This window comes from Urtica dioica, chromosome 11, assembly GCF_054948205.1.
Source record: "Urtica dioica subsp. dioica isolate 48M chromosome 11, U.dioica_male_clone48M_v1_H2, whole genome shotgun sequence".
NCBI classification, from domain to species: domain Eukaryota; kingdom Viridiplantae; phylum Streptophyta; class Magnoliopsida; order Rosales; family Urticaceae; genus Urtica; species Urtica dioica.
The window spans coordinates 22,146,664-22,173,933 of record NC_142766.1 but is presented as its reverse complement, the minus strand read 5'-3'; the positions used below and the strand labels follow the sequence as shown (position 1 = coordinate 22,173,933).

Genomic DNA, 27,270 nt, shown 5'->3' with positions numbered 1-27,270 from the left:
CTTGTTTGACTTATTCAAGCAAATAAATATTTTCTTTCCCTTTTAATTACATCACCGAATCTCATATTATGAATTCAAAAAGCTGAAATTAAATTACTGAAATTATAGCCGTGTAAGCAAATACAGTGTAAATATTTGTAAATTTTTGTTAATCTCCGCTGATTTGTTAATTTATGTTAATTATGGTAAATTTTTTGTGCATTTATTGCATTAAATTTTCTATTTTAATTACATCACCGAATCTCCTATTAAATTAGCTAAATATCCAATTAAATTGCGAAACATATGAAATTAATTGGCTGTATACAATTCAAAACGGTCAAACGTGGGCTAGTGTTTTGATCAAGTAAGTATACGAAAAAGGGTAAATTAAGTATTTTATATCTGTAAATTTCAGTAAATTGCTAGATTGCAAAATTTACCAAACGTTGGCTAGATTCAAAAAACCATGTTTCAAAATGGCTACGTTGCTAGTTTACCCTATTGTAATTTACCTTAACATATCATAGGAAAATAACTAGATTAATAATGGTCGTCATTTGATTGCATTCATTAAAAAAAAAGTAATATATGCTCTTCATTCTTTATTCGCCAAAACCATGATCACATATGAATTCTAAAAAGGCTTCAATGTACGTTAGTAAAGTTGATTTAATAATTATTACAAAAATGCATGCATATGCATGCACGATGGAACTGGAAACTCTACTAATTTTTTTTTTCTACCAGCTAATGAATGATTAATAAACACTAGAGAAATATGATATATCATCACACATGTAAAACACAAGCGTACGTAGATCCATTCATTTCTTAACAATAATGTCATTGAGACAAAGCACAAACCTGAACAATACAAGAGTACATAAAAGATGGATATCGAATATTCCATTCGAATATTATTCCAAAACGGAAACACAATAAGTAAACACTTACACACTTACTATCATAGTTAAAACTCCCACTCTAATTGTTGGACCAAAACTGCCTCTGAAGATTGGCAACAACATACTTGTCCAACCGGAAAGCCTTTGCAAGGAAATCGGGATTAATCGGAGGCTTAGACCCAAACACCGCGTTAGCGATAGTGATGGTCCCAGGATTCTGGCTCCCGAGGCCGGCGAAAGCCACGGCCGGAACGTGTCCCACGTTGAACTGGAAGTGAATCTGACCGATCGGGAACACGAACGACAATTAAGAGAAAAAACGACAACCCAAGTCTAAAGTATAAAACGACAACGGTCCAAAGTCGAAAACGACAACCCAAGTTCAAAGTATAAAACGACAACTCAAGGTCCAAAGTGGAAAACGACAACCCAAGTTCAAAGTATAAAACGACAACTCAAGATCCAACGACAACCCAAGGTCCAAAGTGGAAAACGACAACCCAAGTTCAAAGTATAAAACGACAACCCAAGGTTCAAAGTAGAAAACGACAATCCAAGTTCAAATTATAAAACGACAAATCAAGGTCCAAAGTTGCAAAACGACAACTCAAGGTCCAAAGTCGAAAACGACAACCCAAGTTCAAAGTATGAAACGACAACTCAAGGTCCAAAGTGGAAAACGAAAACCCAAGGTCCAGAGTGGAAAACGACAACCCAAGGTCTAAAGTAGAAAACGACATACTTATTAAAGCAAAAGTGAATTAGAGTTGGCTTGTTTTGTACTCTTAAATTTCTGCAGTAATCATCGAAGGTTAAATTTCCCCAAGAATCATTTTAAGCTTGATTGTAAATTTCTAGAATTTTCAGAGCCGATCCGTTTATTTTTTACAAATAAATCTAGATAAATGATCATAGCCTCATCAACCACAACCCCGTATCGAGGCGAATATTTAATCTCACTCTCTGATCACATCTAATCTCGATGACGAGAAAAGAACACGGTGCGAATACACACACTTGGATACTCATTCCAAGCCTCAACCTCGGCTCTAATAGCCCAAAATTTAGAAGGAAGAATCTTCCTCTGACCTCTCTCAAAACCCTCACTCTCTCCCCCACCACTGCCCGGAAAATTCGCACATTCGACAGACAGAAAATCAGGAAGCGAAAAATTTCTGCCAATACCATCTAGAGAAGATATACTAACCACACCGTGACAACCGCGATAGAAGTAGCTCCGGCCGAAATTGGCGTAGAAATCATCCAGCGAGAAGCAGAGGTCGGAGCCCGAGCCATGAAGTGTCTGAATCGCGGCATCTTGGGTGCGAGAAGAATTGGAAGGCTCAAGGGTATTGGGATAGTTCAGTGGTGGGAGAAGATCCGATTGGAGAGGAAATTGAGAGGACGAGCAGCGGAGGAAATGCGAAAAGAGTGAATTCGGGGGCATAAGGTGTCGTGAATCGAAGGGGCAAGAGACGAAGCCATTGAAAGCGGCTTGATTAGGGTTTTGGATCGGAAGAAGAGAGAGCAGAGATTGGGCGGACTGTTCGGAGCGGCGAATTAGATCGTCGAGAGACGAGAGTGTGGATGAGAAGCTCGAACCGAGGTCTTGAGGCTGTGGATTTCGGAGATGAGAGCTCGAAGAGTTCGATTCAGGGTTAATGTTAGGGTTAGGGTTCGGTGGAAGGGAAGTGAACGGAATCGGAGGCGAAGGGTTGGTCATGACATGAGAATTTGGAATTGCAGATTTCGAGGGAAAATGGAAGAAAGTGAAGACGAATAGTGTTTGGGCTCTTCTGAGAAAGTGAGGGAAAGCCAAAAAAAAAATTGCAGAGCAAAATAAAAAAGGAAAGCAAAATTACGAACGACAATTAAGAGAAAAAAACGTCAATCCAAGTTCAAAGTATAAAACGACAACGGTCCAAAGTCGAAAACGACAACCCAAGTTCAAAGTATAAAACGACAACTCGAAGTTTAAAGTGAAGACGAATTGGCTCTTCTGAGAAAGTGAGGGAAAGCAAAAAAAAAAATTGCAGAGCAAAAAAGCAAAATTACGAACGACAATTAAGAGTAAAAACGACAACCCAAAGTATAAAACGACAACGGTCCAAAGTCGAAAACGACAACCCAAGTTCAAAGTATAAAACGATAACTCAAAGTTTAAAGTGAAAAACGACAACCCAAGTTCAAAGTATAAAACGACAACTCAAGATCCAACGACAACCCAAGGTCCAAAGTGGAAAACGACAACCCAAGTTCAAGGTATAAAACGACAACTCAAGGTCCAAAATGGAAAACGACAACCCAAGGTTCAAAGTGGAAAACGACAACTCAAGGTCCAAAGTGGAAAAACGACAACTCAAGATCCAAAGTGGAAAACGACAACCCAATTTCAAAGTATGAAACGACAACTCAAGGTCTAAAGTGGAAAACGACAACCCAAGGTTCAGAGTGGAAAACGACAACTCAAGGTCTAGAGTGGAAAACGACATACTTATTCAAGCAAAAGTGAATTAGAGTTGGCTTGTTTTGTACTCTTAAATTTCTGCAGTAATCATCAAAGGTTAAATTTCCCCAAGAATCATTTTAAGCTTGATTTTAAATTTCTAGAATTTTTAGTGCCGATCCGTTTAATTTTTACTGATAAATCTCGATAAATGGTCATACATGTTTTTCTCTTCCCCGAAATACTAACTATCCCATGCATGTTTATATTTACTTTTGGCCGATCCAATCCAAAACAAAAATGTTCTGGATACCGAATTCTTTATGTAAATGAAAGAACATGTGATGAAAAGGTGATGAGAAGTTGAAAGTCTTCCAACTTATTGTCCAGCCACGAAGAACACGACAATTATTTGGTGGCAATTCTCATTATTTCACCAAAACATGATTCTGTTGGATTTTCTTTTTTTCCCATGTTGACAGTCAAAAGACTGAAAATGCTGATTATTTGATTTTAGGTATATGGTTTAGTTGGTATATTGTTTTTACTTGGTTGGTTTTAGCTATATACCCTTCTGATATATTAATTAATATGATCATCGTACTTAAGTTGTCAATTATTTGTTCCACCAACCTTCGACCAAACCTGTTCTATTCTTTTATTATATATGTAAAGTAAAAAAAAAAAAAAAAATACATGCATACATATATAAAAGTTATGTTTATATTGTCACTTTCTATTATCGGCCAATTTCAATAATTTTTTTGTTTGTTTTTATTTATCTGTTCCGATGACTTTGTATCCAGTTTCTCCGTACGTATATGGGATATGCTTAATTATTAGAGAAGAATTATGGCCAGTACTCAGAATTCACTATAGTAAGACTACTAGTGAAAAGCATGCGTATATTATTATTATAAGAATATGCGTAATGTGTCATTTATGTATCATTGTTTCAGCTTTGAATGATTCAAGTAAAAAAAAGGGGTATGGTCTGAGCATATATATGTTACCACCGAGTAAAAAAAAAAAAAAAGAGAGAAGAGAAAACGAGGTTTTGCTCTCGTTCACGAACAACCGAAAACAATCCTCTCATCTAGTTCGCTCTTGAGTCATTTTCTTATTTCTTTATCGCGAAAGTGGTTATTTGGTACAAGTTTTAGTGGCGCGGGAGCCAAGTTTGTGTTATAAAAGTTCTGCTAATTATTTGGGAGTCATTTGCTCAACTATTTTCTAAAATCTGGTGAAAGAGTAAAATAACACCGTTACTATAAAAAAAAACCGTCCAACGAAACCTCGACAGTGTCTTCAGATTTTCAATGTATTACGTGTTGTTATTATTCGAAATTGTAGTCCTCCAATCGTCTACGTTTATTTTCTAATAAATTATTTAACTTGCTCATTTGATTTAACATTCAAATTTCACAATCGGCCTATCACTCACGAAATATTGTAATTTACCTTAACATGTCATAGGTAAATAACTAGATTAATAATGGTTGTCATTTGATTGCATTCAGTAAAAAAAAGTACTATATGTTTTTCATTCTTTATTCGCCAAAACCATGATCACAATGTACGTTAGTAAAGTTGATTTAATTATTGCTACAAAAATGCATGCATATGCATGCACGATGGAAACTCTACTAATTTTTTTTTTCTACCAGCTAATGAATGATTAATAAACACTAGAGAAATATGATATATCATCACACATGTAAATATGATATATCATCACAAGCGTACGTAGATCCATTCATTTCTTAACAATAATGTCATTGAGACAAAGCACAAACCTGAACAATACAACAGTACATAAAAGATGGATATCGAATCCATTCGAATTATTCCAAAACGGAAACACAATAAGTAAACACTTACACACTTATTATTATAGTTAAAACTCCCACTCTAATTGTTGGACCAAAACTGCCTCTGAAGATTGGCAACAACATACTTGTCCAACCGGAAAGCCTTTGCAAGGAAATCGGGATTAATCGGAGGCTTAGACCCAAACACCGCGTTAGCAATAGTGATGGTCCCAGGATTCTGGCTCCCGAGGCCGGCGAAAGCCACAGCCGGGACGTGTCCCACGTTGAACTGGAAGTGAATCTGACCGATCGGGAACACGAACACGTCGCCTTTGTTGAGGATCTTCGTGAAGAGGCGATTTCCGTCCTGGTTCGAGGACACGAACCCGACATAGAGCGTTCCCTCGACGACGACGAGGATCTCCGAGGCTCGAGGGTGTGTGTGAGGCGGGTTTTGGCCGTACGGTGCGTAGTCGATGCGGACTAGCGAGACTCCGAGGGTGTTGAGGCCCGGGATCCGATCCACGTTCACGTTCGTCACGTTGGACCCAACCAAGTTTATGGTGCTCCCCGCAATGTTCAGACCCGACGTGAAGAAATCGTCCGCGTTCGCAAGCTTCGGGTTCTTGCAGAATTTGCCGTTCACGAATAGTGCTTCTGAGATATCAAAAATTACGTGTGACCAAAAAAATATGTACTGATCAGGAATTCTAGGTTAAAGTATTTATTTCATATATATATGAATAGACTCTCAATTAACATTATAGTGTATATATGTGCTTAAGAATAATGGCCATATTAGATCCCATGTGAGTTAATTTTTTTAAGTGCGTATATCATGGCCATATTTAATTATAACAAATGAAAACTATATATCTGAATGAATATTTTGAAATAAATATTTACTGAATTACGCTTTAAATTATTGTTTTTTTTTATTTAAGCTGAGTGCAACTGAAGAATTTTTCATACTAATTATTAAAGACTGAAAACTAATTATGAATAAATTCGTAAAATATATATATAATATTTGGTATAGTGGTGATGACAGAATTGTTAGTGGGGCAAACTTGAAGAAAAAAGTAAGAATGGAAAATTAAAAAAAAATATATAATTTTGGACGAATAATATAAAAAATGATAAATAGAATAAAAAAATATAATTTTTAAAAATTGAGGAGACATTATATATATATATTCGAATACGTACCTGCATCGTTGGGATCGTTTACTGCGACGCAGAAGTCTTGGAGAGGGCTTGGGTCATAGGCAGAGGCAGTTGACAAAGTCAGTATGGTAAGTGTGACTAGGAATTTAAAGGCATTCATTATTCTCCGAATTTTCTTGAATCGTGTGTGTATACAAAAATACTATATAAAGATGCTGTACTAGGTATATTTTGGCTGGTTACGTAATTAGTGAGGGATGAAATGTCTTTGAACTAGAATACATCTATTTATAGATGGAAGCCTCGATCACTAATGTAGTGTCAACTAACACAAACATTAGAAGATAAGAGCTAGGTTTAATATTTAATTTATTTAGTGCAAGTAAGTTGAGTTTTATCAGTATGTGCCAAGGGGAAATACCATTTCTTCAACCACTATACCCATGAATATATATTTAAATACATCGTGCGTTTTTGCTGCAATGAATTAACGTCGTAGTGGTTATTAATTTGACTTTCAATTTTCTTATTTCTCGGCGTGTATATCAGTTTTATGCATTCCGATTTTTAAAATTATTCAATCCATCTTATGGTTTGTTGCCATATCTGAATTCCATATAAGCATGACATTATTCTTTACACTATTTTTACGGAACACGCCTAAAATATGCCTATACTCTGTTTTCAATATATATATATATATATATATATATATATATATATATATATAAACTAAATTAGAGATATACTCAGCTCACAACTGCTGTTATTTTTAATAATTTGTATGATGATCGCGTCAGTGTGGATTGAATATTAGTGGAATATTCCATATGTTAATTAAATTCGACTTGAGTATATTTCAATAAATTAACAAAAAAATTATACAAAATAACCATTTGAAACTAATCGATTAGCAAAATAGTCAAAAGTTCAAATTTTCAGTAAAGTATCAAAAGTTACGTTGTTATATTTTTTCTTACACAAGAATTACTTTTTTAAATAATTATTATAAGTAATTCATCATTTTTAAAAATATTAATCATAGGATTAATTTTGTTTTTGAAACCTGATTATTGTACATTTTGACTATTTTTTTAATTTTAAGCAAACATTGATTATTTTGCAAATCCTTAACTTTAATCGGTTATTTATTTAGCCAAATCACCCTAAATTAATTTGGTCATGTGCTCTACGTGTACATCATTGTATGCATGATAGAGTGAATACAAATCAGAAAGCAGCCTAAAAACATGACGACAGAAAGATTTACAAGGTGGAGTAAACGTTAAATTATTCATTCAAGTAGCAGCCAGTAAGTGCTAGGAAGACTCAGCGTCATTGTGGATATGTATATATTCCATTACCACGAGTTAGAAACTTAGAATCAAATAGCATAATTTCCACTTGTTTTCAAAATAATAATAATAAAAAAAAAACAAAAAATTAGGAAAATAACCAACTTAAACGTTTGATATTGCTAAATAGCCAACGTTTGATAAATCTTAGGTAAATAGCCATAAATAATTACGTGGCTTAATATATGGCAGTGAGATTTACGTTTGTAAATATATGAAAGCGGCTATTTACCTAAGATTTACCAAACGTTGGCTATTTAGCAATATCAAACGTTTAAGTTGACTATTTTCCTAATGAACCCTAAAAAAAATAGGTTACAAACAATGTATAATCATTTTATGATCGACTTAAATGTGCATGTAATTTGTGAATTATTTTTTTATTTTTTAACTGATTATTATTCTTTTTCTTAGGGATCATTAGTCCATGAATTATAATAATTTTTTACCAAATCTGAAGTGTGCAACTTACACGATTTTGGTCAATTCATGTGCAAAAATAATTTCCAGATAAATTATATTTAGGTTTCAAAAGCAAAAATTTGCACCTACGCTTGTAATGAAAATTGATTTTGTGATACTTTTTTTCTCATCATAAGATAATATAACATAAAAGAAGGGCCGCACACTTGAGAGAAACACATTGTTATATGCAGTGGTGGAGCCAGAATTTAAACTCGGGAGGAAGTATATATATATTTGATAATTATAAAACAAAAAAGAAAATTCAAGAGTGCATAAGATTTTTTTAGGAGACAAATTTGAAAAATCATATAAGTTTGGGATAATAAATATGCAATTTTTAAAAATTGGTATATGCTCCTCATAGACTCCATCTTGCTCCGCCAGTGGTTACATAAGTTTTGGATGGACGAGCCATCCGAAGACCATTGGAAATTCTGTCACTGTTGCCTCCAAGCGTCACCACGTGCTTCCCAAAGTACTAGACGCATATCTCATTAGTAAAAGATGGTCCTCTCCAACTAATATGCCGTTTTCCTTCTGGTGCTCGTCATCAATTGGCAGATGTGTTCACCAAACCACTACCAACCTCTATTGGTCCTCTCCGATCCAAGATATGGCTTCGTAGTATCTAATTTAGGACATCTTTATAGGAGAAGGCCGGCTTAACCCCAAGGCTTAGACGACGGTTTTTTAGTGTCGTCTAAGCCAATTTTTATAGTAGTGGGAGGTTATTAAGTCATTGTTTTAGGTCCACACTTGACGGTAAATTGTTTTAGGCCAAAAAATATCTTGAGGGGAACTAGTGATGGGAACTAGCAGGGCCGGCCCAAAGTACTACAAGACCTTAGGCAAAAATAAAATTTAAGACCTTTATTTTAAAAATATATAAAATATATTATAAAAAATTTGGGTCTTATACATAATAATTTTATTTCTGAGGCCTTTTTTAAAAGAAATTTGAGGTTTTTTTTAGACTTATTTTTCCATTTAAAATTTGAGTCATTAAGCCATGACCTAAATGGTCAAAGAGTAGGGCCGGCCCTGGGAACTAGTGATATAATTCATCTTGTAATATAGGAGTTGGAAACTTACCTAGTTTTAACCGTCTCAATTAGTTCAGTGTCGTATAAGAACTATTTAGTTGTTTCATTCATTAATGAGAAATCTGACGATTTTCTTTTTAGGTCTTTTCTGTCCATTCAATCGTATTAATTAGAGGACGTATTGTTGACGTTTTGTGAAAACGAAATAAAATAACTAATGTAAAGAGAAAATACCAAGATATGTACCTTGTGTTTTAGTAAAATGTCGAATTTAACTTTTGGTTTTAAAAAATATCGAGTTCATACCATCTGTTTAACTATAATGACGAAATTATACTCTGAAGCACAGAAATGTTTCAGGTTCAATAGTTTATTGACCAGAATGACCTAAAAAAAGTTAGAGACCAAAATTCTACAATCATAGAAGTTTATGTACTACTTGAATTAAAAAATATGAGGCCTAATTATTACTTCTTGCTAAGGTCTCGGTATCTATTGGGCCGGCCCCGTGTCAAAGCAATCTCAGTTTGAGTTTTATTTCTTGAAGTTATTTATTTGTTATTTTCGTAGCTAAAAATAATGGATTAAATTAGAGTGATTTTTTTAAGTGTTTTGGGTCAAATAGTGTTTAGTGATCCCATATGTATTAGAGATTAAGTTAATTTTTAATTTTAATATTGTTAGGCCTAAATAATGTTTTGTTTGCCTTATGTTAGGGCATCATGAAACTCCAAATTTGATTTGTATTTTTCTATTTAAAGAGGTTTTATGAATAAGAAGAAAGACGTTTTGATTAATGAAAAAAAAAATTCCAAAGAGAGATTTCTCTAATTTCCTTGCTTTCGGTATTATGGTTTTGGTTTTCTTTGTGAATCAACGAGTTCAAAATGCACTTAATCTGGTATTCGTAATCTACTGAATCAACAGGTTTTTGGAAGATCCTCGATTGGTATTCGCGAGCAAATCAACAGTCGTGGGATTTGCATCTTTTCTTACCCTTCCGATAATTCAGTTGGTGTAGCATGACTAGCTAGCCTTTGAAAAAGTGGAAGCCAAGAACTCTATGTAGTAGGATTTTGTGTGTGTATCAATAAACAAATGGAAAAATGATATGAAATAGTCAATTCAAACTATGGCTTTTGCAAAATAGCCATAGTTTCATTATGTATAGCAAAATAGCCAATTAAGAGTACTGAGACTTTTAATCCTGTCTCGATTAATTTGAATTCAGTCTTTATAAAGCTTATATTCTGTCTTTATAGTTCGTTGGGATTAAATTTAATCCAGTCTAGATTAATCTTACTTGGGCTAGTTTGCTTATAGTTGACAAACAATGGCTATTTTGCAAAAGTTTAAGTTCTATTTAGTTATATAGCCGCTTGACCCTAAACAAATATGCCAAGTCTAGTGAACTCTTGTCAAAACACACAACTCTTCTCTGGACCTGCTCGGCTGATACTAAGTGGTTATATAAACCGCTATATAGGATTTCCGGGCAATCACTAAACCAAGTTACCAAGCTTCATTTTATTTATAGTAACATTCTCTGTAAATATATTCACAGATTTTATTAATAATTTTAAGCTAGATGATATAAGTGGCGGATCCAAACTCGGAAGGAGGGGGAGGGGGGGGTGCGAAACTGAAATTAGGCTGTAAAAAAAAATAATAATAATAATAATAATTTTTTTTTTAGCCCAAATTTTTTTTGGGGGTCAGGTCACTTGAACCCACCACCTGGGTCCGCCCCTGAAACATGTCATTGGCGGAACTAAGAGTAGTACAAGGGCCATTTAAATTTATTTATTCAAGGCTCAACCAACCAAAATGTCACGTACGTGAGATAATTCTGGCTCCGGCCATTTATTTATATATTATTTCCGACTGCGATTAACAAGTTTAATTTTCCAAGTCCGCGAGGCTCTTCTTCATCATATCAACCGTCTCCTTGTCGATGGAGAATTCCTTGGCAAGATCATCTAGGTCAACCGGCATACGGGAGCTGGTCGACGCGGTAGGATTGATAAAGGTTATCCCGGCATTCTGGCTGGGGAAAGCCACCAGCAACTCGGTCGACACGTTCCCCAAATTGATATTGAAATGGGGCATCCCCTGAGGCACGACAACGGAGTCTCCGGGGCCCAGAGAGTTTCCGAAGAACTTGTTGCCGTTCGAAGTGGAAGTTCTGAACCCCGTGAACATGTTTCCCCTTACGACGATTTCGAGCTCGGAGCCACGTGGATGGAAGTGTGGAGGGAGAAAGCCGCGGGGAGCGTAAAAACCGATGGCCGCCGAAATTCCCATCGTGTTCACACCCGGGCATGAGTCTATATCGTATAATGTGGCCTTGAAATCCGAAGAACCAGGAAACACTATATCGCCCTCGCCGCTGCAAGCAAAGTCCGTTGCGGTCACTGTCTCCGGGTCTTTGCAGAATTTGCCGTTCACAGCCACAGCCACTGCCAGAATTTGCCATTCAATTAATAAATAGCGTACGTAATCGAATATGCATAGTAATACCTTTTTTCGTGTTGCCGTTCTCAGGGATGGCAGGGCAAAAATCCTGCAGCGGGGACGGGTCGTAGGCAGATGCAAGGTAATTGGTGGCGAAAATTAAGGTAGAAAGTAGAGCCAGAGCGAAATGAGAAGCAGAGATCACCATCTTCATGGTATTCTAGTGGTATAATTGAATAAATGAAATATTGGTGGCGTGAGAAAACTTGCTTCCCCGTCGATGCCAATTTATAGGTGTTTAAGTTCGTGGGGTTAATGGAATTTTTCAAATTTGTTCCTTATCTAAGTTAAGAATTACAAGTCTCAATCACTAATAGTGTTTTTTTTTTTAGTTATAGTAGGTTTGACTCTTTTTTGGAGCACCTTGAATGTAATTAATGAACACTAAGTAAAAAAAAAAAGTCATTTAATAGTAACAGGTATTTAAAATAAACAATAAACGGGTATTATTGTGATCCACTTAATAATGCTGCGTATGAAAACATATTTGTCTTTCAGATGATATGGATGTTATTTTCTCTTTTTTCATTAACTACAATTCATTTATAAGACGGAAAATGACGTGTACCAAACTATATTTGTTTATCAGATAAGCCCACCTATATTATTTGCAGCCAAGACAGCGATGGACCTTAGTAGTAGCTCCACATATACCATAAGCATTTGACAAGTACCCGAATTCCTCATTGATAGCAAGTCCCTGAGTCCCTGTTCCACCTTATATTGGCTTCAACACCAGTAGAATTAGGATATATTTTAGCGATTTCACTTAGATATAGTAAAAAATTTAACAAAAAATTAATAAAATGGACTATAACTCTAAGAAAACGTTGAAATTTCATTTTAGCCAACGCTTGGTTAATAATTAAAAATTATCCAATCAGATGAGTAGCTGACTAAAGGGGACAAAAATAACCTTTAACTGATTTTAACTAAAAAAATTAAATTACAAAATTAATTACATGAAAATTTTTATATTTAATTAATATTTGACTTAAATTCCTTATTTTTCTCTTTTTCTCTCTTAACGTATTCGTTTATAATGGTTAATAACAGTTTATAAAAGTCGTTTATGAATGCTCTTTCCTGGACTTGCTAAAACATATGCATTTCAATACTTATAAACAGTTATTAACATACGTAATTTAGGGAGAAAAAACTAGAACCTATAAATTTATCAATATTTATTTTCGATTATTAACTATATTTGTTATCGATTACAAACTATAACAAAAAAAAAAAAAAAAAGAACTCAAGCTATTCATTCACATTTTTAATAGTGCTATGTTCCATTATCTATACTAGTAAATTTCCATTTCAAAATGGTTCACACTGTCCATTGAAAATAGCAAAAATTTCATAACAAAATCGATGAAATAAAAATAAAACATCAAATTAAAGAGTAGTCTCCAGGTAAAAAGATCTAAACAACATCAAAACCCTAATGCCAGATCTAAACAAGCATCTGAAGAAAACAAAATATTTTATTAATATAAAGGAAAAAAATTGGTTCACCTTCCTCTCTTGATTGGAAGGAAAGCACATCACTGATTTAATTGTGCTATCTAGGCTCTGTCACACGAGAGATCACCCATGCGTAAGAAATGTAGTGTTTGTTTTGTAGGGAGAGAGAGAGATATCACACGTAAGTTTTATTTCTAAAAATAAAACTACCAACTTTTTTTAATTAAATTTATGTTCAAGGTTACAACTGGATTTGAATTTTGGTTGGATTGTCACATAAGTGAAATTGACTATTTTATTAAAAATATTCAAACGTTGACTATTTCAAAATCTTACGTTTCAAGCGATCTACTTCGTATAATTTCTCTATAAAATATATTTAAGAGTATGATAATTATTTATGTTACTAAATAATATAAGGGTCCTGTAGATATATAACCTTATTTACATGTATGGTTTGCTATTTAGTAAACTTTTAATAAATATTTGGTAAATACACATTGGCCCTGTTTGGCATAGTAACTACTGATGACATACGCAAGTAACTACAGAATATGTGTACATTGAAATCAAGAGTGTGTGTAACTCTGTCTTGTTGTCACCATTTTTGTGAGCGATAGAAGTTACGTATGTATTGCGTGATATTTTTAAGATCATATATTATTATAAACGTGAATCAAACATTTGATGAGTGATTTAATAAAGGCGAAAAAATCTCAAATTCAGGGAGTCTGACTTGAAATTCAGGAGTAATTTAATAAAAGTGCACTCAAGGGTTGATCATCTAGCTAAGACTATTGTGTGTATTATTGGCTATAAGACATTATGTATTTACATATTTTCTACTTTCAACGAGTAAATTTAGTCAAAAGTATGAGTATGAATATAGTGATATATTATTCTTTTAATCAAACCAAAATGAAATATTACGTAGGATCACCCCAACGAGTTTTTATTTTATTTTATTTAATACTGCTCATGCAGCTAAACAGTCCCGTCATTTTTGATCCACGATTATTCTGGTTTTTTTTTTTTATTATTATTCATTTAAGTTTCCACGAGGCTCTTCTGAATCACATCAACCATTTCCTGGTCCAGCGAGAATGTCTTGGCGAGAATCTCAATGTTGATCGAAGACGTGTTGGAGTCGAGAATGAATAATCCGGGATTCTGGCTTGAGAAAGCCGAGAGTGATAGAGCCGGCTTATTATTCAACAGATTGAACAGGAAGTGAATCATCCCCTGAGGTATAGCCATGGCTTGTCCGGCCTCAAGAACGTTGCCGAAGAACTTATTCCCATTTGCGGTCGAGGTCTTGAATCCCGCAAAGATCTTTCCTGTCTCGCAGATTAGCAGCTCCGAGGCGCGGGGATGGTAATGCGGTGGGATAATCCCGTTCCCAGAGAGCCTTCCGATAGTTACCGAAACACCCATCGTGTTCAGAGCCGGGCATGGGTCGATGAAGTATCTCGTCACGTCACTGCCATTATTAACCTGCAGTTCTGCTCCACTGCAAACAAAGTCTTTTGAGGTCACGCTACTCGGGTCTTTGCAGAATTTTCCGTTCACATACACTGCCGGATATAATGAGAAATTTGAATATTAATCACCATGAGCCATGAATACGTATCAAAGAAATCGTAATCAAGGAACCAAAGTTATAGGGGATCAATTGTCAAAAGTAAAAAAATAAAATATTAAAGGCGAAATTAAAAATATAATTATTCATAAAAGTATTTTTTTTTTTTTTGGTTGTTGTTGTAAGCATTAAAAAATTAATTATCTAATTTTGCTAGAAAACATATATTATTAGAAATTGCAAATATACCCATTTTCTTGTGGCCGTCAGGGACAGCAACGCAGTAATCCTGAAGAGAGTCTGGGTCAGTGGCAAATGCAAGGTAATTAGATGCGAGAATCAAGGCAGAAAATAGAGCCAGAGAAAAAGGAGAAGAGATGGTTATCTTCATATTGGTCTTTTTATGTAATTATGGTGGTAATTGACTGACGAATTATTAGTGGTATGATTATGTGATATGAGATAACTTGCTCCCCGTGGCTGCCTATTTAAAGATGTTCGTGGGATCAGTGCAATTTTTCAATTTGGTTCTTTACCGCTTAATTACTTACAAGTCCCAATCCGTTGAGTTTTTTTTTTCTTTATGATTTGTATATATGCGATTCGAACTCTATTTGTTTGACAACCTTGAAGGCTTTACACAAGCTTATACGCGCTCATACAAGATGGCATATACGCTGTTATGAATTGGTTTATGTTATGGTTTGACAATATAGTCCAATATGTCTTGAAATATGTTGGAGCTCACTCGAACATATATCGCGATATTCAAATCGTTCTGAAGTTTGTGTAGGTTTCGATTTTTCTTGAAGATTTTTCCCAATTTGATCTGCATCATATATCTGCTACTGAAATCATCTCAGAACCCTAGATTACCATCTAGCTCAATGACCTCTTTAAAAGACTTGTTTCTGCCCTTATAGGTCTTTTACGCACTGAGTGTGTTTTGAAACTAGCAAAGATGTGTAGATTATAGGAGGGGTGTTGTCACACATCTCCAGTAATAATTTCTTAACAAGATTTTTTAACCATTGAAAATAAATACATCGTGTTAATTCTTTTAATTTCTAGTATATTATTTTTAATTTTCTAACAGTCTGGCTTGCAGTGACAATGTTGTAAAATCTGTATAAAAAAAAAAAAAACAAACAAATTGTGGTGATGAATTTGCATATTAATTAAATTTTAAACCACCAGCGACATTAGAGGCTATCCAACGACGCAGACAATAGAGGTTGTAATAAAAGCTGAGATTTAGACAACTTATTTAGCGAAACAATCTCATTCGTTGTTTCTAATTTTGGCCTAAGTGAGTGTCGTGTGGAGAACCTTGCTAGCTATATCTATATGACATCATGAATGCAAATAGAGGTTCATGGGTCTCAATAATTTCACCCTAACAATCCCGACAAATATTAATTATGTAACGAGAAAGAAATTATAGGTTAGTTACAATAATTAAATACTATTTTTTTCGTGAAGTCTCTCTCAAAATGATGTGATTTTCAGATGTCCTCTTCGAAGTAAACCGTGTTCCAACTACAATAATACTTTTATTTTGGAAAGAAAAGAATGGACATATATTGGGACGAAATGTATAATCAGGGCAGCCAGGGAATTTAGATATTACGTAAAAGAATTTGTTAACGAAATCATTGGAATATATTTTAAGATATTATTGATTTATTTTAGGTTGGATTGATGTTAGTACTATTCGGAAACACATATTGAGCAAATTTCAATATATTGTTAGTTTGAGATAATTTATATTTCTGCTCCCGTTGAAAGATTGACCTGGAGCATGAGGGGTGTGTGGAATTGTGAAATAAGTTTAGATATCGTCAAGGCATCACTAGTTGTCCTGATAGGGTTAAGGTAAAGTATAAACTTATCGGAGAGATAAATTATTTGGGTTGAATAAGTAAAATTAGGTATTATCAATAAATTGAGTGCCTCATAAAAAAAACTAAAACAAAATTGAGTGAAGTATTAATTTGTAGATATACCACTATAAATAAAAAGAGAAGCTAGGAATAGTGGTTGGGAAAATTTTCTGCAGTTTCTCATGTTCGAAAAAATAGTCGCTACTACATAAACCTCGCACGCAAATCCGAGCAGCGCGCAAAAAAATTAGCGGAAGCATGATTTGATGTCACCTGTTTTTTGAGCGACACCCCGTGCATCTAGTCCAATAACACACTGCCATGTGGCGATGTGGCAGACCTAGGGCATCGCTCCTTTTTCCGTGACGCTTAGCTGACACACTGCCACGCGGCAGTGTGTCATTTGACCACAACACTATGGAAGTCGCTCATTAAATGATCAGTGACGTCCCATTAGACTTTATATATATATAACCGATACTTGGCGAAAATTTTAATTCTCACCTTGTCTCTCTGGCTCTCTCTTACTCTAGCGTCTCCCCGCTCGCACCGTTCTTCGTTTTCACCATCGCCACTGCCATTGGAGCTCTGGCAAGTGCGTTTTAGGGTTTTTTTTTTTTTTTTTTTTTTTTTTTTATCCTTCGCCGCCCCTTGTCTCATTAGCAGAATATAAATTTCCTATTTTTCTAGGTTGCTTGTTGGATGATGGCTCATAATGAAATCTTTTACCATTGATTAATATCGTTATATTCAGCCAAGTACGACTCTGTAGAGTACAGTAGCAACATTGTAATTATTACTTATAAAACACAGAATGGCAAGAATTTATGGCCATGGCTTAATTATAAGCCAAAATTATATAAGAACGTGCCATTTATTGTAATGAATCGATTTTAACACCCCTTTATTAGCTCTCCTGCGTCATTGCAACCATAACTTATGACACCTGAAATAAGATAAATGTATACATAAATAATATGGAGTATATATTGAATGTATCGTACGACCAACTATCTCCATGCAATTTTATTCTGATCAAGACCTTATAAAAGTCAATGATATTATGAGGCCAATACATATAGCTATAAGAACCCACGTCCAATGATTAACAAGTAAATGGTTGGATTGCTACACATGCATAATCAACCATTAATTATTTATTCCCGTATATTAAATAAACTCCCGTGTATCCACGGTGTATCATGATCACATGTTACGGCCGAACTTTTGCTGAAGCATCTTGACCACTTCCTTGTCCAACATGAAAGCCTTAGCCAACACTCCGGCGTCGATGGGAGGGTCAGACCCGAACACGGCGTTCGCGATGGTGATTACTCCGGCGTTCTGGCTTCCGAACTTCGACATCGCCACCGCCGGAGTCTTTCCGATGTTGATCTCGAAGTGGATCATCCCGATCGGAAACACGAACACGTCGCCTTCCTTGAGGACTTTGGCGAAGAGGCGGTTTCCGTTCTGGTTCGAGGCCACGAACGCGACGAAGAGCGTGCCTTTGATGACGGTGAGGAGCTCCGTGGCTCGCGGGTGGGTGTGGGGCGGGTTGAGGCCGCCGTAGGGCGCGAAGTCTATCCGGACTATCGACACGCCGAGGGTGTTGAGCCCCGGGAGATTTTCCACGTTCACGGTGGTCACGTTCGACCCGACTGCATTTTCCGTGTTTCCGGGGATGTTGAGGCCGCTGAAGAAGAAATCTTCCGCTTTCACCTCTTTCGGGTTCTTGCAGAATTTCCCGTTCACAAACACTGATTGAAAAATATTATATGATTTAGTTATACTTATTTTATTTTTTTTATTGAACTTAGATTAGTTTTGTCTAGAAACCTTATATATGGTTACTTGAATTTCTTTTTTTGTTTTGTTTAATACAAATAAACCTCTAATATTACCTTGTTGAGCTACACAAATAGTTTATTGTTTACATTTTCATGGGCTTATATGTATTATAATTATTTTGTTATTAGTACGCCTCTAAATAACTATGGTTTTACTAATACAAATAATTTAATTTAAAGGGCATATTTGAAGATCGTAATGTCAATAGATGGGTAAAAATAGAAAAGGGAAACAAAGAGGTGTTTGACATTAGTGTGTACACGAGAGGGCAATACTACTTACAGTATTCTTTTGGGTCGTTGACTGCCACGCAAAAGTCCTGAAGAGGACTAGGGTCAAAAGCACTTGCCATGTAGTTTGTTAAAGTCAACACAGCAATCGCCAGTGCAAAAAGACCGGTACTCTTCGTCGTCATGGTATATATGATATTTGATTCTCTCTATATAATATTACACGACTGTTTTAGATATGAATTATAGACGTGAGAAATCTTGCATGCACCACATGACCAATAAATACTGGGATTCCTTACCACAACTACTTATATGGTTTTGTGAACGTAATACTTACTACTATATATATTTAAGGACATTGTATTTTTATTTAATTTTAATTATGTGAAGTCATTTCTGTTTCCTAACTTGATAAGTGGCACGTTTGGAGAAGGTTTTTATTGCACGCCTTCTATTTTTCTTGAAGGAACCTATTATGTGTGTTTATATTTATAACAGGTAAGAGTTATATCGAAATTCCTCAATATTCCTCTCTTTCTTTAGAAGTTGCTTAACTTTGTAATATGTACATATATTCTCCACGTCAAAGTCGTTATTATATTAATTAGTTGCTCGATAATCTTCTTGGTTTTTATATTTTAAGTGTTTATTACGTTATTAATTCAGTATTTGAAATTATTCATTTGACCTAAAGTTACGCTGGCTAAAAATTACTTACATGTCTTGTCTCGAGTTGAAGCAATGTGTAACGTAAGCATTCAAGGACTTGCATTGAAAACTTTCCTAAATGGGTATAGATTATTAAGGGATTTTTCTCTGATCAGCTTTGCTTCCTCATGATACTTCAATTTCTAATCATGATATATAGTCAAATTATGTAATTGCTTTGTGAGAAATATCTCCTCAATTGTTAAAATTTGTGCCATTATAATTTTTATTTTTTTCCTGGATAATGCAAAGCGTTTTTACGGTTTCTATCAACGTTGTTACCATTTATGAAGATTAATAATTGCAGGAGTAAAGTCAATAGAGTACGTATGATAACGAAGTGCCACCTAGATTTTCTTCCATTTTTTTATTTTTCTCCGTCTTATGTTTTTTAATGATAAATTTTTTAGAAAAATTGCGAAAATATTTAATATAGTTTGATGATCATGTGTTACTTTTCTGGGTTAAAACTCGACTAAAGCCCTGACATATCGACGGGAAGACTATCTTATCTTAGTGATCCTAATTGTTGCCTCTAGGGAGACCTGAACCGTCGACCAATAAGATTCCAAGAATCGGCCATAGACCAACTTGAGGTTGTTTGATGAGTACGTTATTAGAGCATAGTTAGATTTATCAATGATAGTATACTTATCTTTATTATTATTGAAGTTATATAATCTGTACTGTTACAGAATGTGTTGTACGTGTAACGTAACAAACTCCTATATGACATAAAATAAATAGATAGTCAAACTGACAGACTCTAGTCTATACAATACCATTTCATACGACTACTCATGAATCACGTCTCACTGCACGCGATCAACAACTATCACAGATACAAACTCGTATATGCTCAAAATTCATCTGTGCCCAAAACGGAGAGTCGTAGGTGAAGACTACTGAAAGCGGAGTCCGGTCATTTGAGACCATTGTGTACTACGATTATTGTTATATATTAATGAATCCTTTTCGATCAGATAGGTGTTTATCAACGAACTTGGTTATCACAATATTGGTGTCCTTAACATTACGTAACCATTTATTCCATATCATATTGATCATCGTCTAATTATTTGATCTCTAATAAAATGGTGTTACATAAGTTGTTACAACATTTTTGTAACGTCGATAATGGGCGCATTTGTTTCGCGTGTAATTTGTGGTATACAAAAATAATGTTAGACTAATAAATATTTTATATTATAAAAACTTATATTTTATATTATAGAAACTTATTTTATTCATAATATGAAGTCAAAATCCAAATGTAATTTAATTTAGCTTTCATATCTATTACGAATAAAATTTCATTTCAAATTTGACAAGCTAAATACACAAATTATGATTCTCATATAGAAATTAAAGATTAAGTTATATCTGAATCAGTTAATTAAACGGTGAGTTAATCTTCGTTGTATATTGACTAACTTTTCTTTGCTGTAAGTTACACAATGATTTCTCCTAAAAATTAATAAACTATAACTTACGAATACACGTGACAGTTTATATATATATATATATATATATATATATATATATATATATATATATATATATATATATATATAAAATATAATATACGTATTGGTTATATGAATATCGTACGGGTACGACCAATTATATCCGGGTGCAATTTATTTCGATCACGATTTCATAAAAAGTCAATGATAGTCGTGAAGTCAATACATAAAATGACGAACCACGTCCAACGATTACAAAGTTAATGATCGGATCATAGAACATGCATATAATCCAACATTAATTTATTTATACATATAATAATATGAACTCGATCTCCGGTGAAATGATATCATCACATGCTAGGGCCGAACTTCTTCTGAAGCATCTCAACAACATCCTTGTCGAGCATGAAAGCCTTGGCCAACACTCCGGCGTCGATGGGAGGGTCGGACCCGAACACGGCGTTGGCGACGGTGATGACGCCGGCGTTCTGGCTGCCGAAGCCCGACATGGCCACCGCCGGAGTCTTTCCGATGTTGATCTCGAAGTGGATCATCCCGATCGGGAACACGAACACGTCGCCTTCCTTGAGGACTTTGGCGAAGAGGCGGTTTCCGTTCTGGTTCGAGGCCACGAACGCGACGTAGAGCGTGCCTTCGAGGACAGTGATGATCTCGGTGGCTCGCGGGTGGATGTGGGGCGGGTTGAGGCCGCCGTAGGGCGCGAAGTCTATCCGGACCACCGACACGCCGAGGGTGTTGAGCCCCGCGAGATTTTCCACGTTCACGGTCGTCACGTTCGATCCCACCGCGTTTTCGGTGTTTCCGGGGATGTTGAGGCCGCTGAAGAAGAAGTCCTCGGCTTTCACCTCCTTCGGGTTCTTGCAGAACTTCCCGTTCACAAACACTAGTTGAAATATATACAAAATATATTTTACAAAAAAATTGACCAAATAAACCACCGAAAATCTAAGAATTGTTAGATAGTCAATTTTTTGTAAATAAACACCTCAACTTATTTATGACACTCAAAAGACAAAAATATACCAAAAAACATTCCCGCCTATTTTGAGTTTTTTTGTCTTTTTGAGTGCCATAAAAAATTTGATGTGGTTATTTATAGAAAATGAAGACTATTTGAACTTCCCGTTCACAAACACTAGGTGAAAAATATACAAAATATGTATTATACGTATCTGTGTGAATGTGCAAGGAACCAGAATATAAGCTTCATTAATTACTGGAGCTAAATGTCAAAATAAAATTTAATAGAGGCTAAATACATACCTAGGAAGTGGTTAGAATTTTTCAAAAGTAATTTGGAGAAGCTAATTTCTAATTTTATTAGATAGATAAAATTATTAAGGGTACTAATATAAATAAAATGTATTAAGGGGCACATTTGTAATTTTATGTAAACAAAGGGGTAATAACTGTAAAGGACTATGTAGTGTATATATGATCGCTGTTAAGGGTTGGTTAAAAAGTAAATTATAAGAGCGCAAAATTACTTACAGTATTCTTTTGGATCGTTGACTGCCACGCAAAAGTCCTGAAGAGGACTAGGGTCGTAAGCAGTTGCTATGTGGATTGCCAAGGTCAACACAGCAATAGCCAATGCAAAACGACCAGTAGTCTTCGTCGTCATGATGTATAGGATTATGATTTAAATCTCTCTATAATCTTATGAACTCTTTTTCATATATGAATATATGGACGTGAGAAATCTTGCATGCACAACATGTCCCATATATAGTGGGATTCCTTACCAGAACTAGCTAAATTATTTTATGTGAACGTGATAATTACTACAATATATTTAAGGACTTTTGTAATTTTAATTATATGGTTAATTACTTATTATCGGTTACTTAACTTCATTAGAGGTACGTTTCGGGAAGCTTTTCATTGCACGCCCTCTTATTTTTTTTCTTTAAGCAACCGAATGTGTTTGTTATAAGAGGCCAAATTATATTTGAAATGCTGTTGGCGTGAGATATTGTTCATATTTTTTTCAATTTGTTCATCCTTGTTCATCATTGCCTTATCTATTCAATCACTAGCAGGTAATTTAAAAATCTTTTCCAGTTGTATCTAATAATTAAAATGTTAACGCCACACATTAATTATTATTAGGTAGGGTAATTATAGAGTTGTACATGTAGTTCTGACATTAATAATAATAATAAAAAAAAACTATACAAAATAAATAATAAATTACAACTAATTGATCTATAAAATAATTAAACTTTCAAGCTTTTAGAAAAATAGTCAAAGTTACATAGAAAAAATGATTTTGACACTATTATTAAAAGTTTTGATCCTAAATACATATAAGTACTTTATCATTTTCAAAATATTTAATAGCATGATAAAAATATAAATAAGATCTGGTACTTGCACATATTTATAAATTTTGACTATTTTATGAATTTTAGACAAATTTTAACTATTTTACAAATATAATAATTTTGATTGGTTATTTAATTTATCTATAACATATTTTTTTTATTTCCTTAATTAGCCTCATGTTACTTTATCTAATCACTATTAAATTGAATTGAGATCTATTCCTTCCACCTAAAGTTACTCTGGCTAAACAAAATGTACTTATCTTTCTAGTCTCAAGCTTAAGCAATGGGTTACGTAAGTTTGGTAAGTATTACAGAACTTTCCTTATTCTGTATAGAATATACCATGACATTTATCATCTTTGCTTCATCGTCCTCGTGATATATACTTTGATTTCAAATCATGTTTGAGTGTAAATGCCCTCTAAAATATCTCTGTAATGGTTCGTATTTGTGCCAATACAATGTATATGAATTTCGCACCGTATTTATTTTTTCTATTAAGGTTCTTACAATTTATGAAGATTAATTAATAATTGCATGTAAACTTAAGAGAGTACGTATGATAGACAGCACGGTGCCACCTAAGAATGTATTATAAACTATATTTCCCCTCTTATTTTCTCTCCATAATTTGATTTCCATAAATTTATCACAACATGATCCATGTATTATAAACTATATTTCCCCTTTTATTTTCTCTCCATAATTTGATTTCCATAAATTTATCACAACTTGATCCATGTGCTATATTTCCCCTCTTATTTTCTCTCCATAATTTGATTTCCATAAATTTATCACAACATGATCCATGTATTATAAACTATAGGGAAAATGACACATATATACTCTGTGTTTTAGTGAAATGTCGAGTTTAACTTTTGGTTTTCAAAAATGTCGAGATCATACCCTTTGTTTAACTAAAATGACGAAATTATACTCTGAAATAGACAACAGTGCCACAAATCTTCTTTTTATTGAATTTTCATTGACGTCGACTATAATATTTATATGTAAACACCAATTATCTTTATTCATTCGCGTCATATATGTAATTTATTTAAAAACTAAAAAATAAACAACAGTCTCTTAATCGTGAAGAACGCAAAAAGAGGCAAAAGGGTAAAAATCGACAGTTGATAGTCATCAAAATTATAGATTCAAACAGAGAACCCATGATTCAGAGTTGCAATTCGAACACAGAATGAAGTTATCTCTTGGGAGATATGAATTTTATTATTTAATTTCAATTTAATGCTATTTTTATTTCAAAATTGGAAATTTGAAAGTTAGGATACTGTTTTGGATTTGATTCTGTTTTTTTTATATAAGAGTTCATATTAATGAAAGGGAGATTTGTGGCGCTATTATCCATTTCAGGGTATAATTTCGTCATTTTAGTTAAGCAGAATGTATGATCTCGAAATTTTTGAAAACCAAAGGTTAATATCGACATTTCACTAAAACATGGGTATAAATGTGTTATTTTCCCTAAACTATATTCAGATGTCCATACATGTACTGATAAACGACAGGTATTTCCACTCGTACTGGGAAATGTAATGTAAATTTGTAATACATTTGAATAAAATTAGATGTCGTTTATCAGTAGATGTCGTTTATCAGTACTAGTCGTTTATAGTATTATATTGTCGTTTATCCGTAGATGTCGTTTATCAGTACGAGTCGTTTATAGTATTCTACTGTCGTTTATCCGTAGATGTCGTTTATCTGTACGAGTCGTTTATAGTATTCTACTGTCGTTTATCAGTAAACCAATTGCTGATGAGTAAAAAAAAAAAACAGTAACAATTGTAAAACAATTGTTGAGGCACAAAGTTTACGTCTTATTCAATTAAGTGTAGATAAATACACGAGGTTTTATCTTAAGGAATACAACCATGAGAGAAGAGCAAATATTGCTATGCCATTTATTCAAAAATCATAAATTAATGGGTAAAACATAATATTCTTTATAAAAATATGCGTGTTGTGCGCGCGCGATAGTTTGTGTATTTGATCAATTGTTATCAACCCAGAACTGCTTCTGGAGATAGTTGATGACGTCCTTGTCCACCTGAAAAGCCCTGGTGAGAATATCTGCGTTGATCGGAGGGTCTGACCCGAACACGGCATTGGCGATGGTGATCACTCCCGGGTTCTGGCTGCCAAGTCCGGCGAAAGCCACCGCCGGAGTGTGACCGGTGTTGAACTGAAAGTGAATGAGACCGATCGGGAACACAAACACGTCACCTTTCTTGAGTTGCTTCGTGAAGAGCTTGTTTTTGGCGCCTTGGATGTTCGAGGTCACGAAGCCCACCAAGAGCTCTCCCTCGGCCACCACCAAGATTTCTGAGGCGCGTGGGTGAGTGTGTGGCGGGTTCTGTCCGTACGGCGCGTAGTCAATACGCACGAGCTGTATCCCAAGAGTGTTGAGCCCCGGAACTTTGTCGACGTTCACGGCGGTTACAACCGAGCCGACCGGGCTAGTAATATTTCCGGGCATGTCGAGCCCGGAAAAGAAGAAATCGTCGGCCTTTGCGAGCATGGGATCCTTGCAGAATCTCCCATTCACAAACACTGATCACAAGCAAGAAAAAAAAGTATATATTAAAAACCCTAGCTAGGACCGCTGACTAAATGTTGACAAAAAAAAAGTGCGTAAAACTTACAAGCGTTTTTAGGGTCGTTTGTGGCAATACAGAAGTCTTGAAGAGGGCTTGGGTCATAGGCAGTGGCAATAGAAGTTGCCAAAGCCAAGAGAGCCACTGAAAGAAGGAATTGTCCACCTTTCATTGTTGTTAATACTATATGTTTTTTTAGGAATTGATACTATATGTTTTTGTATGCTCTATATGTTTGTTGATTGAGGGATGACAAAGCTCTTTCTACAATATGCCTATTTATATTCATCAGTTTTTTAACTAGTCTAGTTAGCTAGTATCTTTTTCATGAAGCTTCATAAAAGACTAGGTAAACTTTGATGCATCATATTAAGTTCTATTAATATATATGTAGTTAGGAATTAACTTTAACGACTGAACATAGTTTTAACTGAGTCAAACAAGTATCCTCTAAAAGGAAACTTTCAACGTAGAATTGTTGGTCTTTTTGTGAAAAACCTATTACTGGATAATAATGGGTAGAGCCAAAAGGTGTAAACTGTACAAGTTAACAATAAGATTGATGAAATGAGGGAGGAGTCATTAGTTTCGGTATGTTGCTTAAAACTTAAAATTTCTTTCTAAGTCTTGTTTGCTTTCTTTATTCCTAATTATGGGTTAACTGCTCCTTAAATAAATTTAAAATTAATGATCAGGTTTAGTTTGCAATATCCGAATTTTTTCCAGTGGTGACTATAAGAAACCTATCCGCGATGGTGTTTCTCTTTTGTTAGGTGTGGACTTAAGAAAATTTATTTTTATTAAAATATACCCGTAGTTTGGTTTGGTCTTGTGTTAAAAATTGCTGACATATGTTTATTTATTTTTATTCAAAAGTCTAATAATCAATACCTGGCATCTGAATCTAAGGGCTAATACTTGATCAATTAAAGTTTATTTGAATTTTTTTATCAAAAGAAATAGACAAAAAAAGTTATAAATTATAATTTTTTTAAAATTTTTTGTATTCTAATTCTTTTTGAACTAGTGTATTGTAATTTGTATTAACAACGTCTAAAAATAATTAAAAGAGCATATATACTTCTACAATGCAACGAAGTTCTGGACGGTGTTAAGACAAAACCATTTATAACTTAGATAAAATTCTACTAATTAGTATTTTGACCAAGAACAAAAGTCTTTGTAAATATAATAGTGCAACGCCTACAGTTATTGAAGAGTTCTCATCTCAATAAATATAGTATCGAAATGATATAAAGCTATATGATTAGACTTAATTGTTATTAAATAACAAAATATGTATCATCCTTGAACCTTTAATTTATCCAAAGTAATACATTAACTTTATGCAAAAACTTGAAACTATTGTTTCCTTAAGTTAAATGCAATATATATATATATATATATATATATATATATATAT

General features: G+C 34.3%; 7 protein-coding genes across 7 annotated transcripts; all 7 read right to left on the bottom strand.

Annotated features, from left to right (window-relative positions):
- Positions 1 to 1,845: 1,845 nt before the first annotated feature.
- Positions 1,846 to 2,693, bottom strand: LOC149382450 (U11/U12 small nuclear ribonucleoprotein 48 kDa protein-like). The gene is made up of 2 exons (XM_089601619.1): positions 2,095 to 2,693; positions 1,846 to 2,008 (listed from the first exon to the last, which is right to left on the bottom strand). The coding sequence occupies exons 1-2, from the start codon at positions 2,608 to 2,610 to the stop codon at positions 1,991 to 1,993; spliced, it is 534 nt and encodes a 177-aa protein (XP_089457745.1). The 5' UTR covers positions 2,611 to 2,693; the 3' UTR covers positions 1,846 to 1,990.
- Positions 2,694 to 5,064: 2,371 nt separating this feature from the next.
- On the bottom strand, positions 5,065 to 6,572 carry LOC149382449 (germin-like protein subfamily 1 member 17). Its single transcript, XM_089630323.1, has 2 exons — positions 6,354 to 6,572; positions 5,065 to 5,801 (listed from the first exon to the last, which is right to left on the bottom strand). Exons 1-2 carry the CDS (start codon positions 6,469 to 6,471, stop codon positions 5,245 to 5,247), a joined length of 675 nt encoding a protein of 224 aa, XP_089486449.1. The 5' UTR covers positions 6,472 to 6,572; the 3' UTR covers positions 5,065 to 5,244.
- A 4,300-nt stretch (positions 6,573 to 10,872) lies between these two features.
- LOC149382448 (germin-like protein subfamily 1 member 17) lies at positions 10,873 to 11,876 on the bottom strand. Its single transcript, XM_089601963.1, has 2 exons — positions 11,695 to 11,876; positions 10,873 to 11,633 (listed from the first exon to the last, which is right to left on the bottom strand). The coding sequence occupies exons 1-2, from the start codon at positions 11,840 to 11,842 to the stop codon at positions 11,074 to 11,076; spliced, it is 708 nt and encodes a 235-aa protein (XP_089458089.1). The 5' UTR covers positions 11,843 to 11,876; the 3' UTR covers positions 10,873 to 11,073.
- A 2,069-nt stretch (positions 11,877 to 13,945) lies between these two features.
- On the bottom strand, positions 13,946 to 15,176 carry LOC149382447 (germin-like protein subfamily 1 member 6). Its single transcript, XM_089602145.1, has 2 exons — positions 14,981 to 15,176; positions 13,946 to 14,726 (listed from the first exon to the last, which is right to left on the bottom strand). Exons 1-2 carry the CDS (start codon positions 15,120 to 15,122, stop codon positions 14,200 to 14,202), a joined length of 669 nt encoding a protein of 222 aa, XP_089458271.1. The 5' UTR covers positions 15,123 to 15,176; the 3' UTR covers positions 13,946 to 14,199.
- A 2,403-nt stretch (positions 15,177 to 17,579) lies between these two features.
- Positions 17,580 to 18,970, bottom strand: LOC149382446 (germin-like protein subfamily 1 member 17). Its single transcript, XM_089630498.1, has 2 exons — positions 18,748 to 18,970; positions 17,580 to 18,374 (listed from the first exon to the last, which is right to left on the bottom strand). Exons 1-2 carry the CDS (start codon positions 18,878 to 18,880, stop codon positions 17,821 to 17,823), a joined length of 687 nt encoding a protein of 228 aa, XP_089486624.1. The 5' UTR covers positions 18,881 to 18,970; the 3' UTR covers positions 17,580 to 17,820.
- A 2,048-nt stretch (positions 18,971 to 21,018) lies between these two features.
- On the bottom strand, positions 21,019 to 22,586 carry LOC149382445 (germin-like protein subfamily 1 member 17). The gene is made up of 2 exons (XM_089630442.1): positions 22,388 to 22,586; positions 21,019 to 21,779 (listed from the first exon to the last, which is right to left on the bottom strand). The coding sequence occupies exons 1-2, from the start codon at positions 22,518 to 22,520 to the stop codon at positions 21,226 to 21,228; spliced, it is 687 nt and encodes a 228-aa protein (XP_089486568.1). The 5' UTR covers positions 22,521 to 22,586; the 3' UTR covers positions 21,019 to 21,225.
- A 2,521-nt stretch (positions 22,587 to 25,107) lies between these two features.
- Positions 25,108 to 26,057, bottom strand: LOC149382444 (germin-like protein subfamily 1 member 17). The gene is made up of 2 exons (XM_089629986.1): positions 25,896 to 26,057; positions 25,108 to 25,803 (listed from the first exon to the last, which is right to left on the bottom strand). The coding sequence occupies exons 1-2, from the start codon at positions 26,017 to 26,019 to the stop codon at positions 25,244 to 25,246; spliced, it is 684 nt and encodes a 227-aa protein (XP_089486112.1). The 5' UTR covers positions 26,020 to 26,057; the 3' UTR covers positions 25,108 to 25,243.
- Between the last annotated feature and the right edge of the window lie 1,213 nt (positions 26,058 to 27,270).